This window comes from Thamnophis elegans, chromosome 9 (assembly GCF_009769535.1).
Source record: "Thamnophis elegans isolate rThaEle1 chromosome 9, rThaEle1.pri, whole genome shotgun sequence".
NCBI lineage: Eukaryota > Metazoa > Chordata > Lepidosauria > Squamata > Colubridae > Thamnophis > Thamnophis elegans.
In genome coordinates, this window is record NC_045549.1 from 62,084,476 (window position 1) to 62,109,000 (window position 24,525).

General features: G+C 38.1%; 1 protein-coding gene across 2 annotated transcripts; it reads left to right on the forward strand.

Moving 5' to 3' along the window:
• The first annotated feature begins 4,402 nt into the window (after positions 1–4,402).
• Positions 4,403–14,704, forward strand: MSMO1 (methylsterol monooxygenase 1). Of its 2 annotated transcripts, none has more exons than XM_032224733.1 (6): positions 4,403–4,515; positions 6,074–6,381; positions 9,471–9,619; positions 10,062–10,188; positions 10,888–11,042; positions 13,909–14,704. In XM_032224733.1, exons 2-6 carry the CDS (start codon positions 6,127–6,129, stop codon positions 14,114–14,116), a joined length of 894 nt encoding a protein of 297 aa, XP_032080624.1. In that variant the 5' UTR covers positions 4,403–4,515; positions 6,074–6,126; the 3' UTR covers positions 14,117–14,704. The 2 variants fall into 2 exon arrangements, with proteins under 2 accessions (XP_032080624.1, XP_032080625.1); XM_032224734.1 differs by having other exon boundaries at positions 4,413–4,468.
• The last annotated feature ends 9,821 nt before the right edge of the window (positions 14,705–24,525 follow it).

Here is a 24,525-nt window from a genome sequence, read left to right on the forward strand (position 1 = left end):
CACTGGAGACATGGAGGCTGCTTGGAAAGATGGTGATAACTTCCTACAATCCCTCTTTTTTTTTTTTTTTCAAAACGTGAGTGGAACGCACATGTTCTTGACAAAAGATTAAAATTGGTCAGATCAGGGAAACTTACTTCTTCTAATGGAAAGGCATTGAGAGAGACAGCAGAAGGATATTTTCAGTGGCTCCCAGAGAGCTTTCAACCATGAAGATCTAGCAACCAGGGCACAATTTCTAGAAAGAAATTTACAGTATCCAATTTTCCATGCCAATTAGTATCAGATATCACTTTCTGTGAGCTTCCAGACAGGTTTCAAGCAAGCAGAAATTCCAAAATTCTTCACAGCCATGCTTTCCCTTTTAAGTTACAGGCTGCTCATTTCGAAGGGATGGTTCTTGAACCTGCCCTAGCTCTTATTTTAGTGAGGCCAAATTGAATTTAGCTAGTGTGCAATCTAGGCTATTTAGTATTTTTAAAATAACACACAATGAGCCCGGGGACTCCTACTCATGAGACCACCAGTGCAACATATCCTGCTTTACTGGGCAATGGGGCAGCATCATTTTTGAGTCAGTCAGGGCTCAGATTTTGAAGATCCTTTCTGCTACTCTTCAAGTGGGGGAATTGTCTGAGGGGAATTGACCCTTCCCCATGGGATTAAAAGGGAGATATCACTGCTGCTGGATGGCATTATGTTTAGCTTGCTGGTAAGAGTGGTCAGTTAGGCTTGGCAGAGTCTGTCCCAGGCTTGGCTAAGTTTTTTCCTCATGTCAGGTTTTATCAGGATGCAATCACCAGCAGCCAATTTGAGATTTATGGTTTGAGCTAGCAGTCCTTTGTTTCTGAAGAGTACAATTTTCCAGGGCTGAAAAACATGAGAACAAGGTTCCCTCCCCCACAGAAAAGGCATTGTTGGGGGATTAGAGGTAAGGGAGGGGTGTGGGGGGGTAGATAGCTTGCAGGCAGAATTTGAAAAATAAAGCCATCAGTTACTAAACAGATAAACTGGTAACATTATGGGGATATCACAGATGAGAAATGGGATCTGGATTCACATGCTTCAGGAAAGAAATAAACAGGTAAAATCATTTAAACGCAATAAATGCAAGGATGAAACTCTTCTGGTAAATGAACTGAAAACATTTCCTGGGTGGTTACTTTAAGGTACAGGGAAATAAGGAAGGAAGAATACTTCTCTTTACTCTGTTCTTGTTGGCCAAACAAACATACAGTAAAAACTCCCCTCCCCTTCACTCAGTTTTCTGGGCCCGACAAACTGAGCGAAGGCAATTTCTGCCAGAGTACTCTTTTCTTTCTTTGAACACTTTAAAATTCTTGTTTTTGTGGATTGGAGACATTTTATAGTTACAATTACCTCGAGGGTGCACAAAGACTTAGACACACATTTATACGAGGACAAGGAGAAAATAAGATGGGGGGGGGGAGATGTCTCTGGGTTACATACTCTAGTCATTCCTAGCACAAATCTGTTAAATTAGGGAAGGCACAAATCTTAACAAACCACATGGTTGTATAGAAGACAGAGAAAGACAGACAGACAAGAGAGAGAAAAAGAAACCCCAACATTTCCCCTTTTCTTTTATGTACCTTTATGTAGCCAAAATACTTTTCCTGTATCATCTTTCAGCAAAGCCAATTTCTCACGCAATTTCCTTGCTCTCTTTTTCAGCCAAAATCTTGGCATCTAAGGAAATCTCCGTACTTAATGCTTACCATGACCCTTTACATATAGGGCTAATGCTTCCCATGACCCTTTACATGTAGGGCTAATGCTTCCCATGACCCTTTACATGTAGGGCTCACTTTGGCCAAGCCGAGTGACCACACACCATAAGTTTCAGGAAAAAAAATTATAGAAGGACTTCGATTCCCCCACAAAGTATTTGGCCCCTCGTCTCAGGGAATCACCTGGTTTTGAGGATCAAAAACATAATCCTTAAGGACCTCTGCACCCTCTGCAGTTAGTACCAGGCACCTCTACTGTTTTCCACTCTTTTGGGCCTTTGGTTTTTTGCTTTCACAGGACAAAAGCAACAACAACAACAAAAATTTCATTCACTTTTCCATCCATTTTCACACACATTCTCCTTTCCCTAACAAAAGGTCCTGTGCTCTGGCCTGACCCTAATACTTTCCAGGCTCTCTTGATAAAACACACAGAGGAACCAAGATCCAGCTGTGATCAGGAGACGGATCCCATCAGTCATACACATGCAGGCATACACACATTTCCCATGCTTTGCCATGCTTTAAAATTAAATTTTAGAGAATTAAAATTTAGAGGTACTCACTTTCTTTCCAGGCAGCCTTTGAGCTCAATCTCAAAACACCTTTAAAACCTAGATCCAAATGATTAAGGCCACCCACAGAATTAATGGGGTCTGTGCCAGCATGGGAGGCTTACCTGGGCCATGCCCATTGGTTAGGCTAGCTTGGAGTCCCATCTGTGGGTCTCCAATTGATGAAAGAAATGCTCCAAGTGGGGAAAAAGACACTGGAGACATGGAGGCTGCTTGGAAAGATGGTTTTAATGGTGGAGAGGACCACATGGCTTGAGTCCTGAACAGAAAAGGTGATCACATGCTTCAATGTTGATGGAGAAAAGAGAAGGGCCGACTGAGATGCTGAGTCCCTGGTTTTATCCCCCCTCTGGCCTTTGATCTTGATCTTGTATTCTGATTGGTTGTCAGACTCCCATGGGGCCATGCAGGGGCAACTCTCTAGGCGGTGTTTTGAATCCAGGTATGGTTGAGTTCTCAGATGCCATGTGGCGAGTTGGGTAAAGGGCCAATATTATCATGCCTTAATCCCATCTCCCTGGAGCTGAAGGGGAGAACTCTTTATTATGTAAAGTAGATTAGCTTGGCCTTCTTAATGGCCCATTGACAAAGTGGGGATGGGCAGGAAGCTACAGGGAGCTATTCTGTCTTTTAAAACATGTTTCTTCCCTTTCATATCCAGAGAAATATTCTGCCTTTTCAATATTTCCTAGGATATTTCATTTTCTGGGAGAGGGCTGGGTGATAACTTCCTACAATCCTTTGTAAGGTTCCAGCAGTTTCCCTGAGCCACTGAAATGCCAAAGAGAGTAAGACTCGAGACGAGATTTGCAAAAAAGTATCAGCTTGTATTTATGGCCATAGCAAAAGCTGGGTGACAAAACTATATTCAAAGCATACGAACAAATGCATGTAAGGAATAGCCACACCCTGGAAGAGTGGCTCAGAGTATTGTATACATTTTAGGCAGATAGAAACAAAGGTAAACCAATCAGAAACAAAGATTCATTACCAACCGTGATCTTTAAAGTTTTCTTTTCTTCAAGCTCCTGTCTCCGTCTACTTTATCTATGGAGTATTCCTATGGCCTTGTGTAGGGGGTGGCTGCCCCTCCTTTGCCAAGTTGTTTTTTGGCAGAATGCTTTAAGGATTTACGAGCCGGGAAAACTCCCTAGTTTGGTTCCTTTATCTGTGCTGTCTGTGTAACAATTTCTTCTACTAGCTTTCAAGAATGTCTCTAGCTTTGAAGCCAAGAATAAAAGCAAGATGCAGCAGTGAGGTAACATTTGCAGTCCAGTATTAAGGTTACAGTTTGCTAGGCTAGAAAACAACTAATTTCTGACAGTATGCAATAATATAAGCAGACGCCAATATTGATTCATACACTCCTTCGCCTTGAAAATATGATACAAGAACAATTAGCTAGCTGAATAAAGCACACTTCAAGTAGGAAAAAGGTTAGAACTTGGCCAGTAAGATTTCATAACTGACTGGCCGCATCTGGGCTGCAAAACTCGGGAGAATTGTGTGTCTTTAGGCTAGTTTTGCAGCCCAGATTGGGAGTACTAAGAGCAGTAACGGAGCCTCGTTTTTTACGTGTGTAGAAAATCAAAATGTTTCGTTTGCCCAGGTAGCTTAAGCCAGTGTTTCTCAACCTTGGCAACTTGGAAGTCCTGGGGACTTCAACTCCCAGAATTCCCCAGCCAGCTATGCTGGCTGGGGGATTCTGGGAGTTGAAGTCCCCAGGACTTCAAGTTGTCAAGGTTGAGGAACACTGGCTTAAGCTATTTAGGTAACTTTATTCGATATGGCAGTGAAATCCTGCGTGACGGGATTGGCTTGAAAGCCTGCATTCCCTTAACCGGCCTCTATCAAATAACACACAAAACCTACAACAGAACAGGGAACTCTTGCGGTTTCCATGGCAACTATATCTTCTATAACAGCCCGCCTATCCTCACGGTTGACGGGATGCTCCCTATAGGCTGCCCCCAGAAACCTACCCATCTCACTCCATTCCTCCCACCAATAGTAACCCTTCCTGTGTTGTCGAGCGAGCGCACGCCTGATCGTGACGGCACCTCGCGCTTTAGCCAATCGGAGCAGCGCAGCCTTCCTAGCTCTCCCGGGGAGCGTCTTTGAGCGTCTCTGATCTCCTCGAGGGTGAGTGTGTTTTTTCTTCTTCTGCTTGGCGGAGAGAGCTGCGCCAGGTAAGTGAACCGGCTCCCTCGCTTTAGGGTGACTGCGTGGTTGTGTGAACCCTGTGCCTTTTCGCGTTGCTTTTTTTTTTTTTTTTTGCAGCGAAATTAACCGGTCTCATCATGCGGAGGATGGAAAGGGTCAAGTAAGCTCCCCGTTGAAATCGGGTACAACATGCTATACGATTTATATACTGCCAACCCAACCGTTACATTATATTCCTAACAGTAATGCAGGCACAGGCACTTTCGAAATGAATTTCATTGCCTTTCAGTATGTTATCATACTAAACATCCCCAAAGAATGACAAATGCCCTCCGCATGTTTGTTTGTTGGTCTGCGTGCCTGTGATTTCTTCTCCGTTTTATTAATGTGTGTGTTTGGCGGGGTGGAGGGTAGCATTTTTTAAAATTTTATTTCGTCAAGTATGAATTAGGTAACAGATACCAAGTAAAGACATGATTGTGAATACATGAAATGAATACGAATACAAGAGAATATTAGGACACGGGCGGTAGGCATGTAATAAATAAAATAATGCTGTAATGCATTATCTTTTAACTAACCCCCAAAACTTTAACCTTAAACTGTCTACCAAGGACCTCACCACATTCCTAAGAGGGCGTCCATAAGCGCACCAGCACTGTCCTTGTCCTAATATTCCCATGTATTTGTATCCATCTGCTTATACGAATATGTTTATGTTATATTCATACTTATACTTGTTTTATCATACATGCTTAACAAACCAAATAAAATAATAAATAAAATTTCTTTGTCAAGAAACAAAGCAGATTTCTGAATTAGGGAGGGAAGATTTGTTTTCTGCAAGTGAGGTGATAATTGATAATTTCCCAACAGATGGGTAGGTTTACTCATAATGATTGCCTGTTGTGGCAAAATAAGGAAACATCTGAATAAAGCTAACTTGGTCCTGGACTTTTTTCCAAGGCACTCAAGGCAATGTATCTGTCCCCCATGATATTTTCCCAAAGTTCCAGTGCAGATCAGAGTTATAGAATAGCTTAAGATTTTTGAGTGGATATTAAAATCTCTGTTTTCCACTCCTTATCAAATATTCTAGACAAACATTGCCCAACCTGAGGTCCTTTTTTAGGTGTAGCAGTTTGTATTACACCTCTGGGAAGCAACAGGTAGAATAAGTAGAGAGCTGTTCCAGCTCTATGGTCAGCTGTATCATGCAAAATGCCTTTACTGGTAATTATATTAAATAATAGAGATGCGGTGGCTAAGACCCTGAGCCATGTATGTTTTGACTTCTTCATGTATGTTTTTACAGGTACCTGATATGAGACCATAGTCAAAATACAAATCAAATCAGTATGCTCAGAATGGGGACAATTATGAATCTCATTCTTTGTGGAATTTTTACATGGGCTCTAGATGAAACCACTCTCAAAACGTACCTATCTGCAAATTTAAGTTCTAGCAATCACAAACCTGTTTGTGTAATATGTGCTGGTTGAAGAGTTGATATATAGAATAAAAATATTAATATTGTACTGCTGTTTACCAATAATCGAATTCTCTCAATTTGACATTTTACAGATTCATAGAAACTTTGTTAAGAAATTATCAGTGTGATGTGCCAGAACTGAACGATGATGAATAACAATAGTTTTGAGATACTGCATTCGGCCTACTTTGCTGTAGAATACATTGACTCTTTCCTGCCTGAGAATCCAGTACAGCAACCACTTAAAAATGCTTGGAACTATATGCTGGACAATTACACTAAATTCCAGATTGCGACTTGGGGTTCACTTCTTGCTCATGAGCTTTTATATTTTTTAATATGCTTACCTGGCTTTGTATTTCAGTTTATACCTTATATGCAAAAATATAAAATACAGAAGGTAAGATGGAATTTTAACCGTGTAGAGAGCTATGTTTTAATTTATAGTGCTAAAACATTAGCAGGAATTTGGTAGCACTTTGTTTAGCTAAGGATTCATTAAAACGTATAAATGTTTACTAGATATGCAACTCACTTTATCATACTAATGTAGGATTTAAATTGGGGTGAGATGGGAGTAAGGAGGGCAAGACCATTGGTTAGGGAAATGCAGTTTATGTGTAAGATAGATTACTATTATATCAGAATTTGTATTATGTTAAAAACGTGTTTGTTGAGATTGCTAAAATTTTTGAGAGATATGTTCATCCATCCGAGTTACTTTGAGCTTGTCGTCTCTCAACCCAACCATCTCCCAGGGTTGTGGGGAGAATAGGAGGAAGGACATTTAAGTATGTTTGCTGTCTTGAGCTACTTATAAAAAAGGAGGATAAAAATAAATAACATTCATGTTCAGCAACCTCTCATTCAGTGATGGACTTAAAGTCCTGTTTATAATGCCTCGGTAAGACCACACTGAGTATACTGCATCTAGCTTTGGTTGGCACAATGTAAAAAAGATGTTGAGACTCGTAGCAAGAGTGCAGAGAAGAGCAACAAAAATGATTAGGTGACGTGAGGCTAAAACATAAAGAATGGTTGCTGGAATTGGCTTTCTTGAGTTTAATGAAAAGAAAGGACTAGGGGTGGCATGATAGCAGTGTTCCAATATCTTAGGGGTTGCTATGAAGAAGAGGGAGTCAAGCTATTCTCCAAAGCACCTGAGGGTAAGACAAGAAGCAATGGGTGGAAACTAATAATGTAGAGAAGCCACCTAGAACTAAGGAGAAATTTCCTGACAGTGAGAGCAATTAACCAGTGGAACAACTTGCCTCCCGAAGTTGTGAATGCTTCAACACTGGAAGTTTTTAAGAGGAGATTGGGCAACCATGTGTCTGAAATGGCATAGGGTCTCCAGTTTGAGCTAGAAGACCTTCAACTCTGGTATTCAGACTGTAGAGGTTATTTCATTCCATTAGGAATGATATGTTGTTTGTATTGGATTAGAAAAGATATGCATCCTGTGCCCGTTTCTTGATAAGATTCCTATTCCACCTGACTGAACCACTGTGTTCTCATAGAGAGCCGAGGTGGCGCAGTGGTTAGGGTGCAGTACTGCAGGCCACTTCAGCTGACTGCTAGTTCAGCAGTTCAGCTGTTCAAATCTCACCGGCTCAGGGTTGACTCAGCCTTCCATCCTTCCGAGGTGGGTGAAATGAGGACCCAGATTGTTGTTGGGGGCAATATGCTGACTCTGTAAACCGCTTAGAGAGGGCTGAAAGCCCTATGAAGCGGTATATAAGTCTAACTGCTATTGCTATTGCTATTGTAAATATTGACGACATTGGGTTAATCTTTGTTAGTCAAGTATCAGTTTTTGTGTCATTATCAAATGCCATTGAAGTTCATTTCTTTAGATGCACAGAGTGGTTACATTTAGGATTTAAATTGGAGTGAAGGGAGAGGAAAGATTGTTATACAGATACAAACTATGTATAAAATAAATTACATATACCATATTTTTCAGAGTATAAGATGCACAGGAGTATAAGACACCAAGGTTTTGAACAGGCAAATTAAAAAAATATATATTTTTTTTGCACTCTGCAAACCTGAAAACGGCCCATTTTGTGCAAAAATGAGCCTGTTTTTTCCCCAAAAAAAGGCATGAATAGCCTTTAGGAGGCTTACAGAGTGAAGGAGGCAGAGTTTCGGGAGGCAAAAAATGCTGTATTCAGTGTATAAGACGTATCCAGATTTTCACCCTCTTTTTTGAAGGAAAAAGTGCATCTTATACGGTAATTACATTTATAGTGTGTTAAAAGCCTTTGTGGTTGTTGAGATTTTCTGTGATTGTCTGAAACCTTTGGATGTCACTTCGTGGACCACCATAGTGTGTCCTGGGAGGTTAAAGTGATCTGATACTACTATATCCTTGTTATGAGTTGTCTTAATGTCAAATTTGTGTCCATTTGTTCTTTTGCACAAAAAAAAAATGGTATCCAGTTTCAGTTCTGTCTGGTAGTATTGAAAGAAATGAATAAAAAAGGACTTGAAACTCTGATGATTAAATTAAATTAAATTTACCTACTGGGATATTATTTGGCTACTCTTAACCACAATGATCTATTCAAAGATATGCCTGAGATGCAATAAATGCTAAGCTTCAATAATTACACTCAACAAGTTGTGAAAATATAACTTTTAAAAAAATCATGAAAACAAACAGCTTTTCTGTCAGGCTTGGAGCTAGTCACTGTTGAAGAACATGTTGTTAATGTGTCTGCAAATTATTTGATGGAAGAAGACTGAAGTCTTTATGAAATTCATAAACTATCATGAAATTACGGGCAGCCCTTTAATTGGCAGCCATATACTTGCCTACAGAAAACTTTATTTGAAGCAGAGATTTAACTAGGTTTATAAATGATACCAATTGATTTATAACTTATATAATGTGTGAATTATTCATTGAATCCTCACTAATATTTGCATTGACTAAAGTGCATCAGAAGAAATCTCACCTGAAATTATTAGCCAACATCTTAGTGCAGGACAAATAAAATCAAAATTAAAAATAATCAGAGAAAACCTCTCTAATTTTTTAAAAAACCAGATGGTTTATATTCAAATCACCGCATGAATGCACATTTTGCAGTGCAATATTTGAACTCAAGTTAAGCAGCTTACTTTGCTGCAGTCCTATCCATATTTATGGAGAAAATACTATTGAACATAATGACAGCTATCTCTGTAAGTAAACTTGCCTAATATTGTATTCTTAATTAAGAGAATCACTATGAATGGGCAGTAATTTTCCTGTCTCAATACTTGGAATAAACATATGCATATGGGGTAGATGGCAAGGACAAAATTGTATAACCTCAAATATTTATATGTGCCAATAGGAGACATTTCAACAGAAGTACAGAACATGAGGATCTTTTTTGATGTTGGCATTGTAGTTGGAAAGAGAGCCAGTGGGTAAGATGTAATCAGTTTCCTACATGCACTATTTTAATTATTTTTGTTTATTTGCTGCTGTTATAGGATAAACCAGAAACATGGACAGGACAATGGAAATGTTTCAGAACACTTTTGTTCAATCATTTTTTTATTCAGCTGCCTCTCATATGTGGTACCTTTTATTTCACAGAATATTTTAATATTCCTTATGACTGGGAAAGGATGCCAAGATGGTAAGCAATATTCAACTATTTTTCATTATTTGTTTCTTAAAAATACATATTTCCACACATTAAAAATATTGGTATGCTGATAAAGAACTGGGTTTTGGAGAAATTTCTAGAAGCTTGACCAAAAATGTTTTTGAATCTGTGGTTCAGTAATTTCAAATTTATTAAAAATGACAATAGAGTGAAACCTTAATTTCATAGACTAGTTGCAGGGAAGCAATGCCTGTTATTCCTAATTGTCTGTTAATCTCTATACATTCTACATCTATGTAACTACTATGTACTATCTCAAACAGCAATTTATTTTGCTGTGCTTGTTGCTCCAAGAGGGAAAAATGTTTTATTAAAATTTCTGTGTCTGATATGTCAGGTTTCTAGCATTGGTCATTAGATAGATTGCACATACATATATGCATACATCTCAAAAGCTAATTTTCTTTTAAAGGTTTGAGATACTTGCTCGCTGTTTTGGATGTGCTGTGATTGAAGATGCCTGGCATTATTTCGTGCATCGACTACTTCATCATAAGAGATTGTATAAATACATCCACAAAGTACATCATGAATTTATTGTATGTAATTTCTTAAGTTTTTGGTTTACATGGTTTAGTTGTATATGCAGTTACCAATAAGAACATTCCATGCAACTCACTGGACCTGTTTCAGTACATGATTGCAGCCTTAAAATTTCATATGTTAGCTATTATTTTTAGAAATAGGGAGAAGAAACCAGCAGGTTTATTATTTACCTATATGATTGATTTACTCTTCTTCCTACTATATGAGCCAGAAAGATTACAAGAGATGAAGAGTTTGCATTTCAGTAAACCAACAATATTTTTGTACAACATTTGTACATTTGTCAATTTTACTCGAATAACTAATTTTTGTTTCTAAAATAATAATAAATTTAGTTTCAAGCAACCTCTTTAGCATGATATTTTTAAAATATTGAGGAAAACTTCATAGAATACATAAGTGTACTGATCTATAGAATCTTATTTGTGTGTCTTTAAGTCATACAGTATCCACACAGTTATATAAGGGACTGCTGTTTTAAGGAGCTGAATGGAGTTAGCAATAGCAAATATTCTTACATTTAGAAATGTAATCAATTTATTCAGTCTTAAATTTCCTGAAAATGTTTGAGTTCAAGGTTAGCACATGAAGGAAGAAAATGTCCTGAAATAGCCATATTAAAGCATATATATGAAATTTTTTCTTCAGTATGGATACAGATGCACAAACCTTTTCTGTATACTTTTCTTCAGGCACCATTTGGGATGCAAGCTGAGTATGCACATCCTTTAGAAACTGTAGTCCTTGGAGCTGGATTCTTCATTGGAATAATTATCTTATGCAATCACCTAATTTTGCTATGGGCATGGTTAATTTGTCGTTTGATAGAAACCATTGATGTTCACAGGTAATCTATTACTTATTTATGATTCTTGTGTTCAGATTTAGAAATTTTAACATTATTTAAACATAACTATTTGAAAAAAATTAAGTTATTTTTTTTCAAATAGTTAAGATGCCAATAGGAGAAAGAAGTATGAAAGATACAAAAAAGTATTTTACATAAAGAAATACAAAAATGCAGCCTAGATAAAGAAAGTGGATTAGAATAAAACATAAGCTGAAATGAAAGAACTTGTAATAAAAATAGAAATGGACAAGAAAAATCAGGAGCCTAGAAATAACAAGGACAAACACCAGAGGTTTTGTGTAAAGATGCACAATGGAAGACATAGTTACTGGTAAATATTTGAGGTTATACAATTTTGTCCAGTGGCGATAAGACTAGGAGACGTTAATGTTAAAAGAGATTTCAAGGAGATTCACTATTGCCACTACTGCTTGTTATTGTCAACAGTACTGAATAAATCAAGTCATGGCTATCAAACATCAAAAACATCTGCCAGGCTATCCTATTTTACATAGATGAACTGAGGCTGCATGAAAAAACACCATCTGAAACAGAATTCCTTCTCAAGACAGTCCCTATATACAGCCAAGATATTGCAATGGAATTTGAACTGGGTAAACGTGCCAGCCTCACCATCAACTGGGGGCGGGGGAGAGGGTGAAATAGTGAAAAGGGAAGCAATCAAGATGCTCTATGGAAATGCCATCAAGAGTCTGGATGAAGACGATCACTACTAAAACCTGGGCATCCTTCAAGCTGACAACATCAAGCACTTTGATAACAAGAAAAAGGTCAGAAGTGAATATATCATGAGAGTGAAGACACTTTTAAGGTCCCAATTCAGTGGAGGAGATACCATAAAGGCAGTTAGTACTTATTAGATACACAGCTGGAATAGCATACTGGAGTCAAGCAGAACTAAATGTCCTAGATAGGAAGACCAGAAAAATAATGACAATGAATCATGCCCTTCATCCAAACAGCAATGTTGACAGACTACTTACCAAGGAAAATAGGTAGATGTAGAATGTTGCAAGATAGTTGAAAAAAAACAAAACTATTGGATGTATATCTGGACTGAAGAAGATGCATTGATGCTAGTATACTATGAAAGCTTATTAAGTATTGGAGAGACCTGACAATGGCTGAGAGCAAGAAAGTTGAAGAAAGAGACAGAGGGAAACTAATTCTGGTTGCAGAAGACCTAACCTTAAGAACAATAGCAACAGCACTTAGACTTATATACCGCTTCATAGTGCTTTACAGCCCTCTAAGCAGTTTACAGAGTCAGCATATTGCCCCAACAATCTGGGTTCTCAACACATAGAAAGCAGGAATGGAGGAGACACCAACAGTCAGCAAATGCTGCCTCTTCAAAGAAGCTGTAGAAACAGTGGATCACCTAGTTTGCTGCAGAAAATTTGCCCAAACTGATTACAAGTCATGGCATGACAAAAGAGCAACAATGGTGAATTGGAAGATCTCCAAGAAATATTATTTGCTTGCAGGCAAGAATTGGTGGGAATAGAAAAAAATAGAAAAAAATAATAGATAATGAAGAAGCTAAATTGCTTTAGAACAGGGGTGTCAAATCTGATTGCATCACAGACCATATCAGGGTGGTGTTTGCATTTGTGGAGCTGAGATGGGTGTGGCCTGTGCAGGCCGTATGCAGCCCGCGAGCCATGTGTTTGACATCCCTGCTCTAGAACATTAGATTTCAAACAGATGGGAATCTGCCATATAACTCCCCAAATCTAACAATTGTTAATAAGAAAGACAAAAAGACTGAGAGACATCAGAATCAAAGGACTGTGGCAAAAGAAAGTAATGACAGTACCAATAATAATAGCCCATTGGGTGTAATCCCAAAACATCTGGTGCACCATGGTTTGGCATGACCAAACCAACCAATTGCAAAAGGCAACTTTAGTTTAGGGCGGCTTAACACTCTGTGATGACCAAACCAACCAATTGCAAAAGACAACTTTAGTTTAGGGCGGCTTAACACTCTGTGATGACCAAACCAACCAATTGCAAAAGACAACTTTAGTCTAGGACGGCTTAACACTCTGTGATGTTATCTTTAAAACCATTAGGCAGATAAAAATGCTAAATCCAGTCTGAACAACTGGCTGACAGTGTGACAAACCATAATAACGATATTAAGTTTATATGCCACTGGCACTCAACAAATCTAGGCAGATTACAGATCGTTAAAAACATTTAAAACAAATTTTAAAAAAGAGCAAAGAGTTAACAGACATGGATGGGAACAAAGAAAAGGGGCCTTGAGTTACACTCACCAAAAGCCAGGACAAAGCTAGATTTTCAGGGCCCTTGAAAACATCAGATGGCTGGGCCATCCAAATCTTGTGAGGAACCACATTCCAGAGGGCAGTTGTTGGTACAGAGAAAGGCATTTTTCTAGGGTTCTGATAGATGTTATCGTTTAATCAATGGAACTCAAAAGTGCACCAATCCTGCGAGATCAGATTGGTTGGCAGATACTGTGGGAGATAATGAAAAATATGAATAACTTGCTTGACTAGGTTTATGGAATGTAACAACCGTATAGAAACTTGTATTAGAATTTACTAGTATATTATTTTTTTATTTTTTTCTACATGTTATAAGCGTAACAGTCTTAATAGACACATAATTTTTCTGGAATATGTATGTATGTATGTATGTAGTATGTATGTATGTGTACATACATACATACATACATATATGAAACTCAGAGGGACCTATTTCCAAATAGATACAGGATCCCATTTCAAACCTTTAGCATTAAACAAATTACATATCAAATATGAGAAATATATTATTAAAAGGTGCATTCCATTGTTTTCCCTTTCAGTGGCTATGATATTCCTCTGAATCCTTTACATTTGCTGCCCTTTTATGCTGGGTCTCGCTTTCATGACTTCCATCATATGAACTTCATTGGAAACTACGCTTCAACCTTCACATGGTGGGATAAATTATTTGGAACTGATTCACAATACACTTCTTACAAAGACAACATGAAGAAACAGAAAGACACAGTGGAAAAAAAGATGGAATAAATTTCCCATTTGCGACACTCTTTGGAGCACCAAAGAGGGAAGAGGCCTCCTATTTTTGCTTAAAACTAGAAAACTTAACAAGTATTGCAATTGAAAGCAAAATGTGGCTTTTAACAAACAAACCAAGTTTAGGTTTGCAGCAAGAAAAACATTCACTGATTCAGTTTCCAAATGATTGCGCTTTTTCTTATAGATATCTCAAACAAATGCAGTGTATATTTAAAAAAATGTTAAATATGAACAAACGATTGAAATTATGTAAAAAAGATATACATTAAAATAAGAGAGGTTTTTTTGCATTAACGGGAATCCTAAAGTTTAGAAAGAACAGCTATATTGAATTCACCAATTAAAAGTTTGCAGGAATCCTCTTTCCCAATTAGGTGTAAAAAAAAGATTTAAGAAACCATCTTAATTTCCAAAAAAATCTTTTTACTTCGTTTTTAATTACTTTTATTGTAATCTGTATTACACATAACTGTAAATTGATAATTTGATTATTAAGCTAATTTGTCTTAAAATAGCTGTGGTTGATTTCTTTGTCATTTTTCTGTACAGCAAATAAAAATAATATGTGGGTTCAGGCTATTATTGCCTGGTTTCTTTTTTTAAAAGGTTCCTTTCCTAATAAAAGGAATTCCTTGGTTCCTTTTGGTTTGTTCCTAAAAACAAAAACAAAAAGAACAATTTCTTACTAATTTTGCAGGTATTTACTCTTAAACTTTAATCATCTATAATTGTAAATATACAAGCCTTCTTAAAAGTTGCATGGATTGAAAAGGTGCTATGTTTGTAGCAACAATTTTACTTTCTGTTAATACACAATGGCAGGTATTGATAATTAGAACAGAATATGAAATTTGATAGTGGAGACTTTAGATTAGGGGTCTTCAAACTTTTTAAACAGGGGGCCAATTCATGGTCTTTCAGACGGGGGGGCAGACAAGCTGGGGGGGTGTTGCTAAGTGGTCATGTGACTGGGTGGGCATGGCCAATTTAACAGTCCAAACAATACATATAAATTAAACTTTTAATTTGTTACGCTCCTGGGGGTGGAAGGCAGATTAGTGAAGGGATGTGGCTCCCTTGGGATGTATATGAGGGACTTGTGTGTGTGTGTGTGTGTGTGTGTGTGTGTGTCTCCCCCAGAGGCCTCCGTGTGTCCCGTTTTTGGCCGCCTCGGCCTCCAGAAATCAGGTGGGGGCTAGCGGGTAGGCGGGGGTGATGTGGGCGGGGTAAGCCTTGTAATCCTGCATAGGCCGGCTTAATGGCTTCAGTGGGCTGTATCTGGCCCATGGGCCGTAGTTTGAGGGCCCATGCCTTAGATATTACAGTCAAAACTATCCCTAAATATGTACATGTAGATTATATTGAATACTTCTCAGCCTTCCTGAGTTACTATGGAAAACACTAAATTGTATAACTTGCTTAACCGGGATTCTATCTTAGAAAGCCATAAGAGGTTTTTTTTCCCCTTAAAGACATCTACATCTGCAGAGATTGGGTGGGGTATAGCTGCATGGTTTGGGGGCACTGAACAGTGTTTTTGTGCCTATGTTTTCCCCTTCTGATGTCCCCTCAAAAACGATGCTTATTCTATTTTTTTTACGTGAATGTAATAAATGTGATTTATAGTTTAAAATGTTATGCATATGGAAAAAGCTGCTGGGAAAAGCATTTTGTTTACACTAATAAAGCAAAGGAAAAAGAAATCTAAATCTGAATATTTTGAATACAAAAGGATTGGCTGGGGTAACTATTTCCTTGCAGAAGTCATTTATTTTTACAGATGTCTCTCCCCCCACCCCACCCCCGATGGCAGTATGCCGCTGCAAGCCTCCTTATCTCTTCCTGCCCATCCCACCATAACTTTTAGACTTTCTTTTCTTTAATTTAAATTTTCTTTAATTTTTTCTTTGACTATTTAGTCAGATAGGAGGAGTAACACAATTTATTTCACTGAGATGAATCCTCTGTGCCACTACAGGTGATCCTCAATTTACAACAGTTCATTTAGTGACCCTTCAAAGCAGTGGTGGGATTCAAATAATTTAACAACCGGTTCTCTGTCCTAATGACCAGGTAGGTAGGCGGGGCTTAGTGATCATGTGACCGTGTGGGCATGGCCAACTCGACATCACTCAGGTCGATGAGCACCTTGCCTTAGCTGTGACAATGTAATAAGGGTTAAGCGGAGAGGCAGTTTCTGTAAGCAGGGCAATCAAGATTAAGCTAGAAACAACACCAGAATGTTTCCTTCCAGCCTTCCTTACAGGATTAGCCCTGTAAAGCGGAAAAAAAACCAAAAGAAGATTTCTTCCAACAACCGGTTCTCTGAACCTCTTAGAAAGTTAAGAACCGGTTCTCTCAAATAGGTGCGAACTGGCCACCATTGATTCAAAGTTACAGTGGCACTGAAAGAAGTAACTTATGAGCAATTTTCACACAACTGACAGCATCCCAATGGTCATGTGATCACAATTCAGACGCTTGGCAACTGACTCATATTTATGGCAGTTGGAGTGTCCCGGCATCACGTGATCACCTTTTGTGACCTCCTGACAAGCAAAGTCAATGAGGAAGCCAGTTTCATATAACAAGAGATTGGTAATGGCTCTCCCACAGCAATCTGGATGTCACCCATTCTGATGATGTTCTGAAAATTGTGACACCTCAGGGAGTGGGTGGATGTTGAGGCCTGTTAGTTTTTTCTTTGGTGCATTGTGGTTTTTTTTTTCATAGGGTATGATCTTTATTTTATAATTCTTCACTTTTTAAAGTGTAAGTCCCCGGAGCCATTTGGAATTTGTTGTTAGTTGTGAAGTCGTGTCCGACCCATTGCGACTCCATGACAACATTCCTCCAGTCCTTCCTGTCCTCTACCATCTTTTTTTTATTAGGATTTATAGGCCGCCCTTTTCCCTTTGTCATCCATTTAAGCTCACGCAGGCTGCTTCAGTGACTCCATCCAGCCACCTCATTCTCTGTCGTCCCCTTCTTCTTTTGCCCTCAATCTTTCCCAGCATTAGGCTCTTCTCCAAGGAGTCCTTCCTTCTCATTAGGTGGCCAAAGTATTTGAGTTTCATCTTCAGGATCTGGCCTTCTAAGGAGCAGATAGGGTTGATCTCCTCTAGGACTGACAGTTTGGTCATTTGGAATTGGGCACCCTTAAAATGAAATGAATTTCAACCAATCTTCAATCGTCAATGTTGCAATGCAATGTTTAGACTCAGGGAACCTTGAGTCTTTGAAGAATTCCAGGCCAAGTTAAATAACCAGCTAATTATTTGGTTAGATTTTAATCCAAGTGTACAAACTCTTGTTGACTGGACCAATGTAAAATTCACAGAAATAAGGATAAACATTCCCAGTACTGAAAGAAATAATGAATTTCAACTCAGATAAATTCAGTTAAATAAAATTCAGTCTCCTTCACTTTCTGTTCAGTGTGTGGTATGCCTTGGGAATAGGGTTAGCTTGCTTGGATATTCTGGTCCATACCAAATCATTAAGAGTGATTTTTGCCACCTCCTTTCTAAAGCTGCACTTAGGATGCAGGCAGAATATTAACAGCTGTTGGAAATGGTCAGGCTTGAATTTCAAATGAATAGCAGTATTCGGTCTTCATAGAACAAGCTCATACAAGTTTACAATACAATACAATAGCAGAGTTGGAAGGGACCTTGGAGGTCTTCTAGTCCAACCCCGTGCCTAGGCAGGAAACTCTATACCGTTTCAGACAGATGGTTATCCAACATCTTCTTAAAGACTTGTAGTGTTGGGGCATTCACGACTTCTGGAGGCAAGCTGTTCCACTGATTAATTGTTCTAACGGTCAGGAAATTTCTTCTCAGTTCTAAGTTGCTTCTCTCCTTGATTAGTTTCCACCCACTGCTTCTTGTTCTATCCTCAGGTGCCTTGGAGAATAGTTTGACTCCCTCTTCTTTGTGGCAACCCCTGAGATATTGGAACACTGCTATAGCAATAGCAATAGCAGTTAGACTTATATACCGCTTCATAGGGCTTTCAGCCCTCTCTAAGCGGTTTACAGAGTCAGAGTCAGCATATCGCCCCCACAGTCTGGGTCCTCATTTCACCCACCTCGGAAGGATGGAAGGCTGAGTCAACCTTGAGCCGGTGAGATTTGAACCGCTGAACTGCAGATAACAGTCAGCTGAAGTGGCCTGCAGTACTGCACCCTAACCACTGCTATCATGTCTCCCCTAGTCCTTCTTTTCATTAAGCTAGACATACCCAGTTCCTGCAACCGTTCTTCATATGTTTTAGTCTCCAGTTCCCTAATCCTCTTTGTTGCTGTTTTCTGCACTCTTTCTAGAGTCTCCACATCTTTTCTACATTGTGGTGACCAGAACTGAATGCAGTATTCCAAGTGTGACCTTACCGAGGCATTATAAAAATGAGCCACTGGTTTCATTTGTATGTTGCATCACACAACTCTACCAGTAATGACTTTTTAAATATTAGTATTCACTTTTAAAAATAAGTTCACTGAATCTTAACTCTCATAATTCCCAACCACTTGGGCATAAAGGGAGCAGAAGTTACTATATCTGAATGGGTTAAAGACCACAAGTGTTGCATTGCCCAGTATTGTAAGGTAGGATTTAATTCATTTCTGTTTTGTTAGTTCAGTAAGTGGGATATTCTATTTTGTGGATTAATATATAAAAATCCAGGTAAAATTATTTGTAAAGTTTATATGTTCATAAAACAATAACTGCTTTATGACATTTCAGACCCACATGCTATTGCACAAATTAATCAATCCAAAAACTACACGAAGGGAACTTATGACCATCTTGAAAAATCCCCTGTGAGACCACCCAAAAAAATCTTAATATTTCACAAGTTGCGGGACTTTTTTCATTCTGAAACAGGACAATGAGAAGCCAGGCAGGTATTTCTTCAGATTTAGCTTCTCCTTGGCATCCATAGTTCCCATGCTGTTGACTCAGGTTGCAATGTATTCATCAGCATTCTTTTTCTGAATAGTATTCCTTATAAAGCAAAACAAAATCACCTATGACCATAAAGAAGGCAGATCTCAGCACACTTAACAAAATCCAATGTTTTATTAAGCTTGATAAATAACTTAAATAACTCCAAGTACAGCCCAGTGAGGCACCATTATATTCCGCTACCAACTAAAAGTTCGCAATGATGGGAATAACAACCGAAAAAGAACCTTTCAGTATATAGCAATAGCACTTAGACTTATATACCACTTCACAATGCTTTACAGCCCTCTGTAAGCGGTTTTTCAGCATATTGCCCCCAACAATCTGGGTCCTCATTTTACTGACCTGAGAAGGATGAAAGGCTGAGTCAACCTTGAGTCGGTCAAGATCAAACTGCCGAACTGCTGGCAGCTGGCAGTCAGCAGAAATAGACCCCCCCAGTACTGAATAACAGATTAACATTGTTGGAAGGGACCTTGTAGGTCATCTAGTTCAACCCCCTGCTCAAGCAGGAGACCCTACACCATCTCAGACAAATGGCTGTCCATTCTCTTCTTAAAAGCCTCCAGTGATGGAGCACCCATGACTTCTGGAGGCAACCTGTTCCATTGATTAATTGCTCTCATTGTTAGAAAACTCCTCCTTAGTTCTAGCTTGATTAGTTTCCATCCATTGCTTCTTGTCTTGCCTTTGGGTGCTTCAAAGAGTAGGTTGAGTCCCCTCTTCTGCCCCCCTCAAATTTTGGAACACTGCTATAATCAGCTCATCTTGAAGATCTTCTAGTCCAACCCCCTGTTCAAACAAGAGATGTAGGAGGGACAATACCTGGGAGCCTCAAATATTGGAAGACTGCTATCATGTCACCCCTAATTCAAGTACAGGTCAGAATAAGAGAATAACAGTTGGAAGGAACCTTGCAGGTCATCTAGTCCAACCCTTCCCCTTACACCATTTCTGACAGATGGAAGTCTAGTCTCTTCTTGAAAGCTTCCGGTGATGAAGCTCCTATGACTTCTGAAAGCAATTTCTGTTCCATGGGTTGATTGTTTTCACGGTTAGGAAATTTCTCCTTATTTCAGGTTGAATCTCTGCTCTTGGTTTAACCTGGGTTTTGCATGTTGTGGGAACCAAACCAGAAATCCCCAGCCTCTTTCCCCAGGCAGGACTGACCAAAACAGCCTATGGCCAGCTCAAACAACCCAAGTACTGTGAAGTATATATTCAGACAACTAAATCTAAAGCTACGAGACAGTCATTTGTGGTAGGCTTTGTTTCCATGTAAAGTAACTTGTTCATTTTTAATTTATGTCTGTCTTTCTGTCTGTCTGTCTAAAAATGGATGAGTACAAGAGTTTGGGCTTTGGAAATAAAAGTGATGGTTCTGGCAACAGTTGGTCCATCCCTAGTTACCTATTCCCAAGACATATAAATGGAAAATGATGCAATCCCTCTCACCTATTTTTTTCAGATCTCCACTGTGATGGGAACTCTTAAAAGCTTGGATTAACATTTGGAATAACTTTAAATCTGCAATTAGAATTGGTGTGTAATCATGTGCCTCATTACTGGTTCAGATGTATTGAACCACTAATTGCTACTATCTGATGGAATAAATGCCAATCATCTGGGAAACTAACATCCTACAGCTGTAATTATTTGTTCGGCTCTGCATGCCTCAAAAATATGACTAAGTAGTATGCAAGCAATGCTGCCCACATATAAAACAGCGTGTATATTCTTCAGAGCCTGGAACATAGTGTGTTCTTTTAATTAAAAATAGTCCTCTGTAAACCAAGTGTTGTTGAATTTTAAAAGGCAGGGACAGTGTAAAAGGATCATAGTGTTTTGCATGACTAAATCATGGTCTGTTTACTGTAGGTCTTCTTGAGCAATGATTTATCCTTAGAATTTTGGAGGATGATTAATAAGGATTGATTTAAACTATAGATAAAGATGACCAGCATTTGTTAGGCAGGTTTTTTGCTGGCTATTGCACCAAAACAAAACAAAAACACCATTTGATTGTTAATTGTCAGAGTTTGGATACATTTTATAGATCAATAATAATAAATATTATTAAGTAAATCATGTACTTTAAATATTCAGGAAGGGGAAACTTTATAATATAGTTTAAAACTCCAGAAAAACATTAAGAGAAGATTTGTTACTTTTTAATCATTTAAATTAGACAAACCTTTGGTAGCTGGAAAACTATCACACTTTAAAAAAATCATTTTTGGTTACCAGGTGCTACAGTACATGTATAATGTAATTATACTGTTTTAATGAGATACTATAATTAGGAATGGTTTCTTTAGGTTATTTTGGGTGTGTAGGGGGCATTTTAAGTATATCAAGTCTATTCAAAAGCCTAATCCATCCTATTCTGTATTGTTTTCTATGTAAGATTGATAAAATGTTGTATTGCCAATATTTGGAATATGCCACTGAATCACTGTGGAATTATGCTTTGTGTCACTGGGGAAGCTACTGAAGAAATGTTTTGTGCAAATTGGATGTTCCTAACTTGAATTAGCCAGAATAATATAAAGTATTAATAAAGTGTGTACGTATGTATCTCTGAGTGATCAGCGACAGAATTTACAAATCCCAATTGTTTGGGAAGTGGTAACTTTCTTTTAATTTAAACTCGGAGTGATAACATTTTTGAAAACCGTCAGCATGAGTCCAATTAAATTCTGTTTTTAAAAGTAAATTCTTTAATGTAATGTACAAACTATTTTCAGAGATATTATAGGTTTTTTTGTTCTTCGAGTTTTTAATAGTTTTGACAAATTTGAGATTTGTTTGTATTTTTGGCTTAAACAAATTCACTGTTTATCAAGAATTAAGGAATGGGGAAGAAATATAGTTTATATGCTATTTTTTGAAAGCTTTGTTTCTAAGTATATATTTTATTAATATTGAATAATATTAAAATTAATTTTAGTATACTGAGCAAATGCCCACATAAATAATGCAGAACACAATACATGAGAGTGCAGGAAAATGGTTATAACTGCTCTTAGAGAAATAAAACACTTGGAATACAAACTGCTTAAAATAATGTATGGCTACTTCGATTATGCTCATTCTTGAATGCATATTTAATGCAACACATGTTCCTAAATAATCTATTATGGTTTCCTAGAGAAATGTGAGGAAATTAAAGCAGCAGCAGAGACATTATGATCGTGTTCACATATTTGAAGATCTTTTAATATCACCAATAATTCAAGTGGCTGCCATACAAATTGGTCAGAAGAAAACCAATCTTTTGCGCATGATTAGTAAAATGAAGACCTTTTGGAATATTTTTAGTAACAAAGAACTGGTGGTTTCTTAAAAATATTTCTATCGTTCTACTCTGTCAAGTACTGAGCTTTATGTAGAGTGGTGAGGATCTTCAGATGCAATTATCAATGTTATTCATATACAGATATTTAGTTATATATTGTTATGTAATTGTATAGATATTTCCTAATGATAGTACATTCCCTATAAATAGCCTTATCATCTAAATTCCAGCCCTTAGAGTTTAATGTAGCATTCATCACAAGTTAATAATTTCTTTGTTTATAATCCATTAATTCAATTCTCTAGTAGAAGCAAAATGAATTTCACATTATGCTTACTTGGGTATATCCCAGGGTCTATTTTCATGTAGATGTGCATAGATTGGGTTGTAAATCACTTGTAAAGGCAGCTTGCTTGAAACACAATTCTACTTGTATATTTCTCTTCATTATTTTGTTTGTTTTATGTTGTTGTAATGCAGAAGGTTATATAAACAAAGTGCAGTATAAAAACATTGTGAACTAAATAACAAACAGAAGTTCCTTGTATGAATCAGTACATTTACTTGTGGCAATTTTAATTATTTCATTTCAACTCCATCTATCTCTCATATAAACTGTTGCTGGGTTATTCAACATTAGCCTGGAATAAACTAAGTTGATTTAGGATCACAACTGGGATTGAAACTTCCATTACAAAATGAGGCATTTGTTAAGTGAGTCATGCTCAATTTTATGACCTTTTTGCCATGGTTGTTAAGTGAATCATGCAGTTATTAGGCAAATCCAGCTTCCCCCATTGACTTTGCTTGTTGACATTCAATTGGAAAGGTTGCAAATGCCAGTCATGTGACCCTGGGATGCTGCAATTGGGACTACCAATGCTAATAACTATTTTTAGCAGCGACAACTTTCAAGATACAATTGTGCTCCAGAGTTTTTATCCTTTATGGTAGACTTCACACATTACACTAAAGTACTGTTTGCTTACTGTGCGTTTAATAAATACATAATTGGCTGGAGTCACACCATATGCTAAAACCATGAGCCATGTTTATGTACAAGAGTAGCAAAATTCACACAAAATGCATGGGGAGCAGATATCTTCAGCTCAGTGCCAAATCAATCAGAACAGAGCTTGAAGGGACCTTCGAGATCTTCTAGACCAGTGATGGAGAACCTTTTTGTAAAGGCATGCAAAAATTGTCCATGGGTGTGTCCATACCCACAATGCAATATGCCCCGCCATCTGCACATGTGACACCCTGCACTTGCGTGCATGACCTCCCAGGTGTATGGGGAGAGTTTTTGCCCTCCCTGGAGGCTTTCCTAAAGGCCAAAAATCAGCTGGCTGCCGCATGCGCATGCACTGGGGCTGACAGCTCACATGCCGGCAAATATGGCTACAGGTGCATAGGTTCGCCATCATGGTTCTAGACCAGTGGTTCCCAAACTTGGCAACTTTAACTGCTGGCTGGAGAATTCTGAGAGTTGAAGTCCACAAGTCTTAAAGTTGCCAAGTCTGGGAACCACTGTTCTAGACCAACCTAGCTCCTAACTCAAGTAAGAGACCTTATTCCATTTCAGACAAGTGGCTGTCCAATCTTTTCTTAAAAACCTCCAGTGATGAAGCATCCCACAACTTCTGAAGGTAAGCTGTTCCACTGGTTAATTTTTCTCCCTGCTAGGAAGTTCCTCCTTAATTCTAGGTTACTTCTCTCCTTGATTAGTTTCCAACCATTTGTTTCTTGTCCTGCCCTCTGATGCTTTGGAAAACAAGTTGATCCCCTCTTCTCTGTGGCAGCCCCATCAAGAAGTCAATATGATGTTGCAAAGGATCACTAAATCCTAAGTGGTAATCAGACTAAACTAATTATGCAACACAAATAATAGCAGAGGAGGAAAATCTTTTACAATGTAGAATGTCCCTAACACAGAGATTAGAATTAGCACATAGGCACAAATGAAGAAGATCTATAAACTTGGTAAAAGATAAATTTGAACATCTCTCCACTAGACCTGCACATCCGCCGGAATAAATACTTCAAAGAACAGAATCACACACCCCTTCAAATAACCACTCTACCTATAAATATGACCATACGGTTAGCCTACCTTTGAGTGCTGTTTTTCA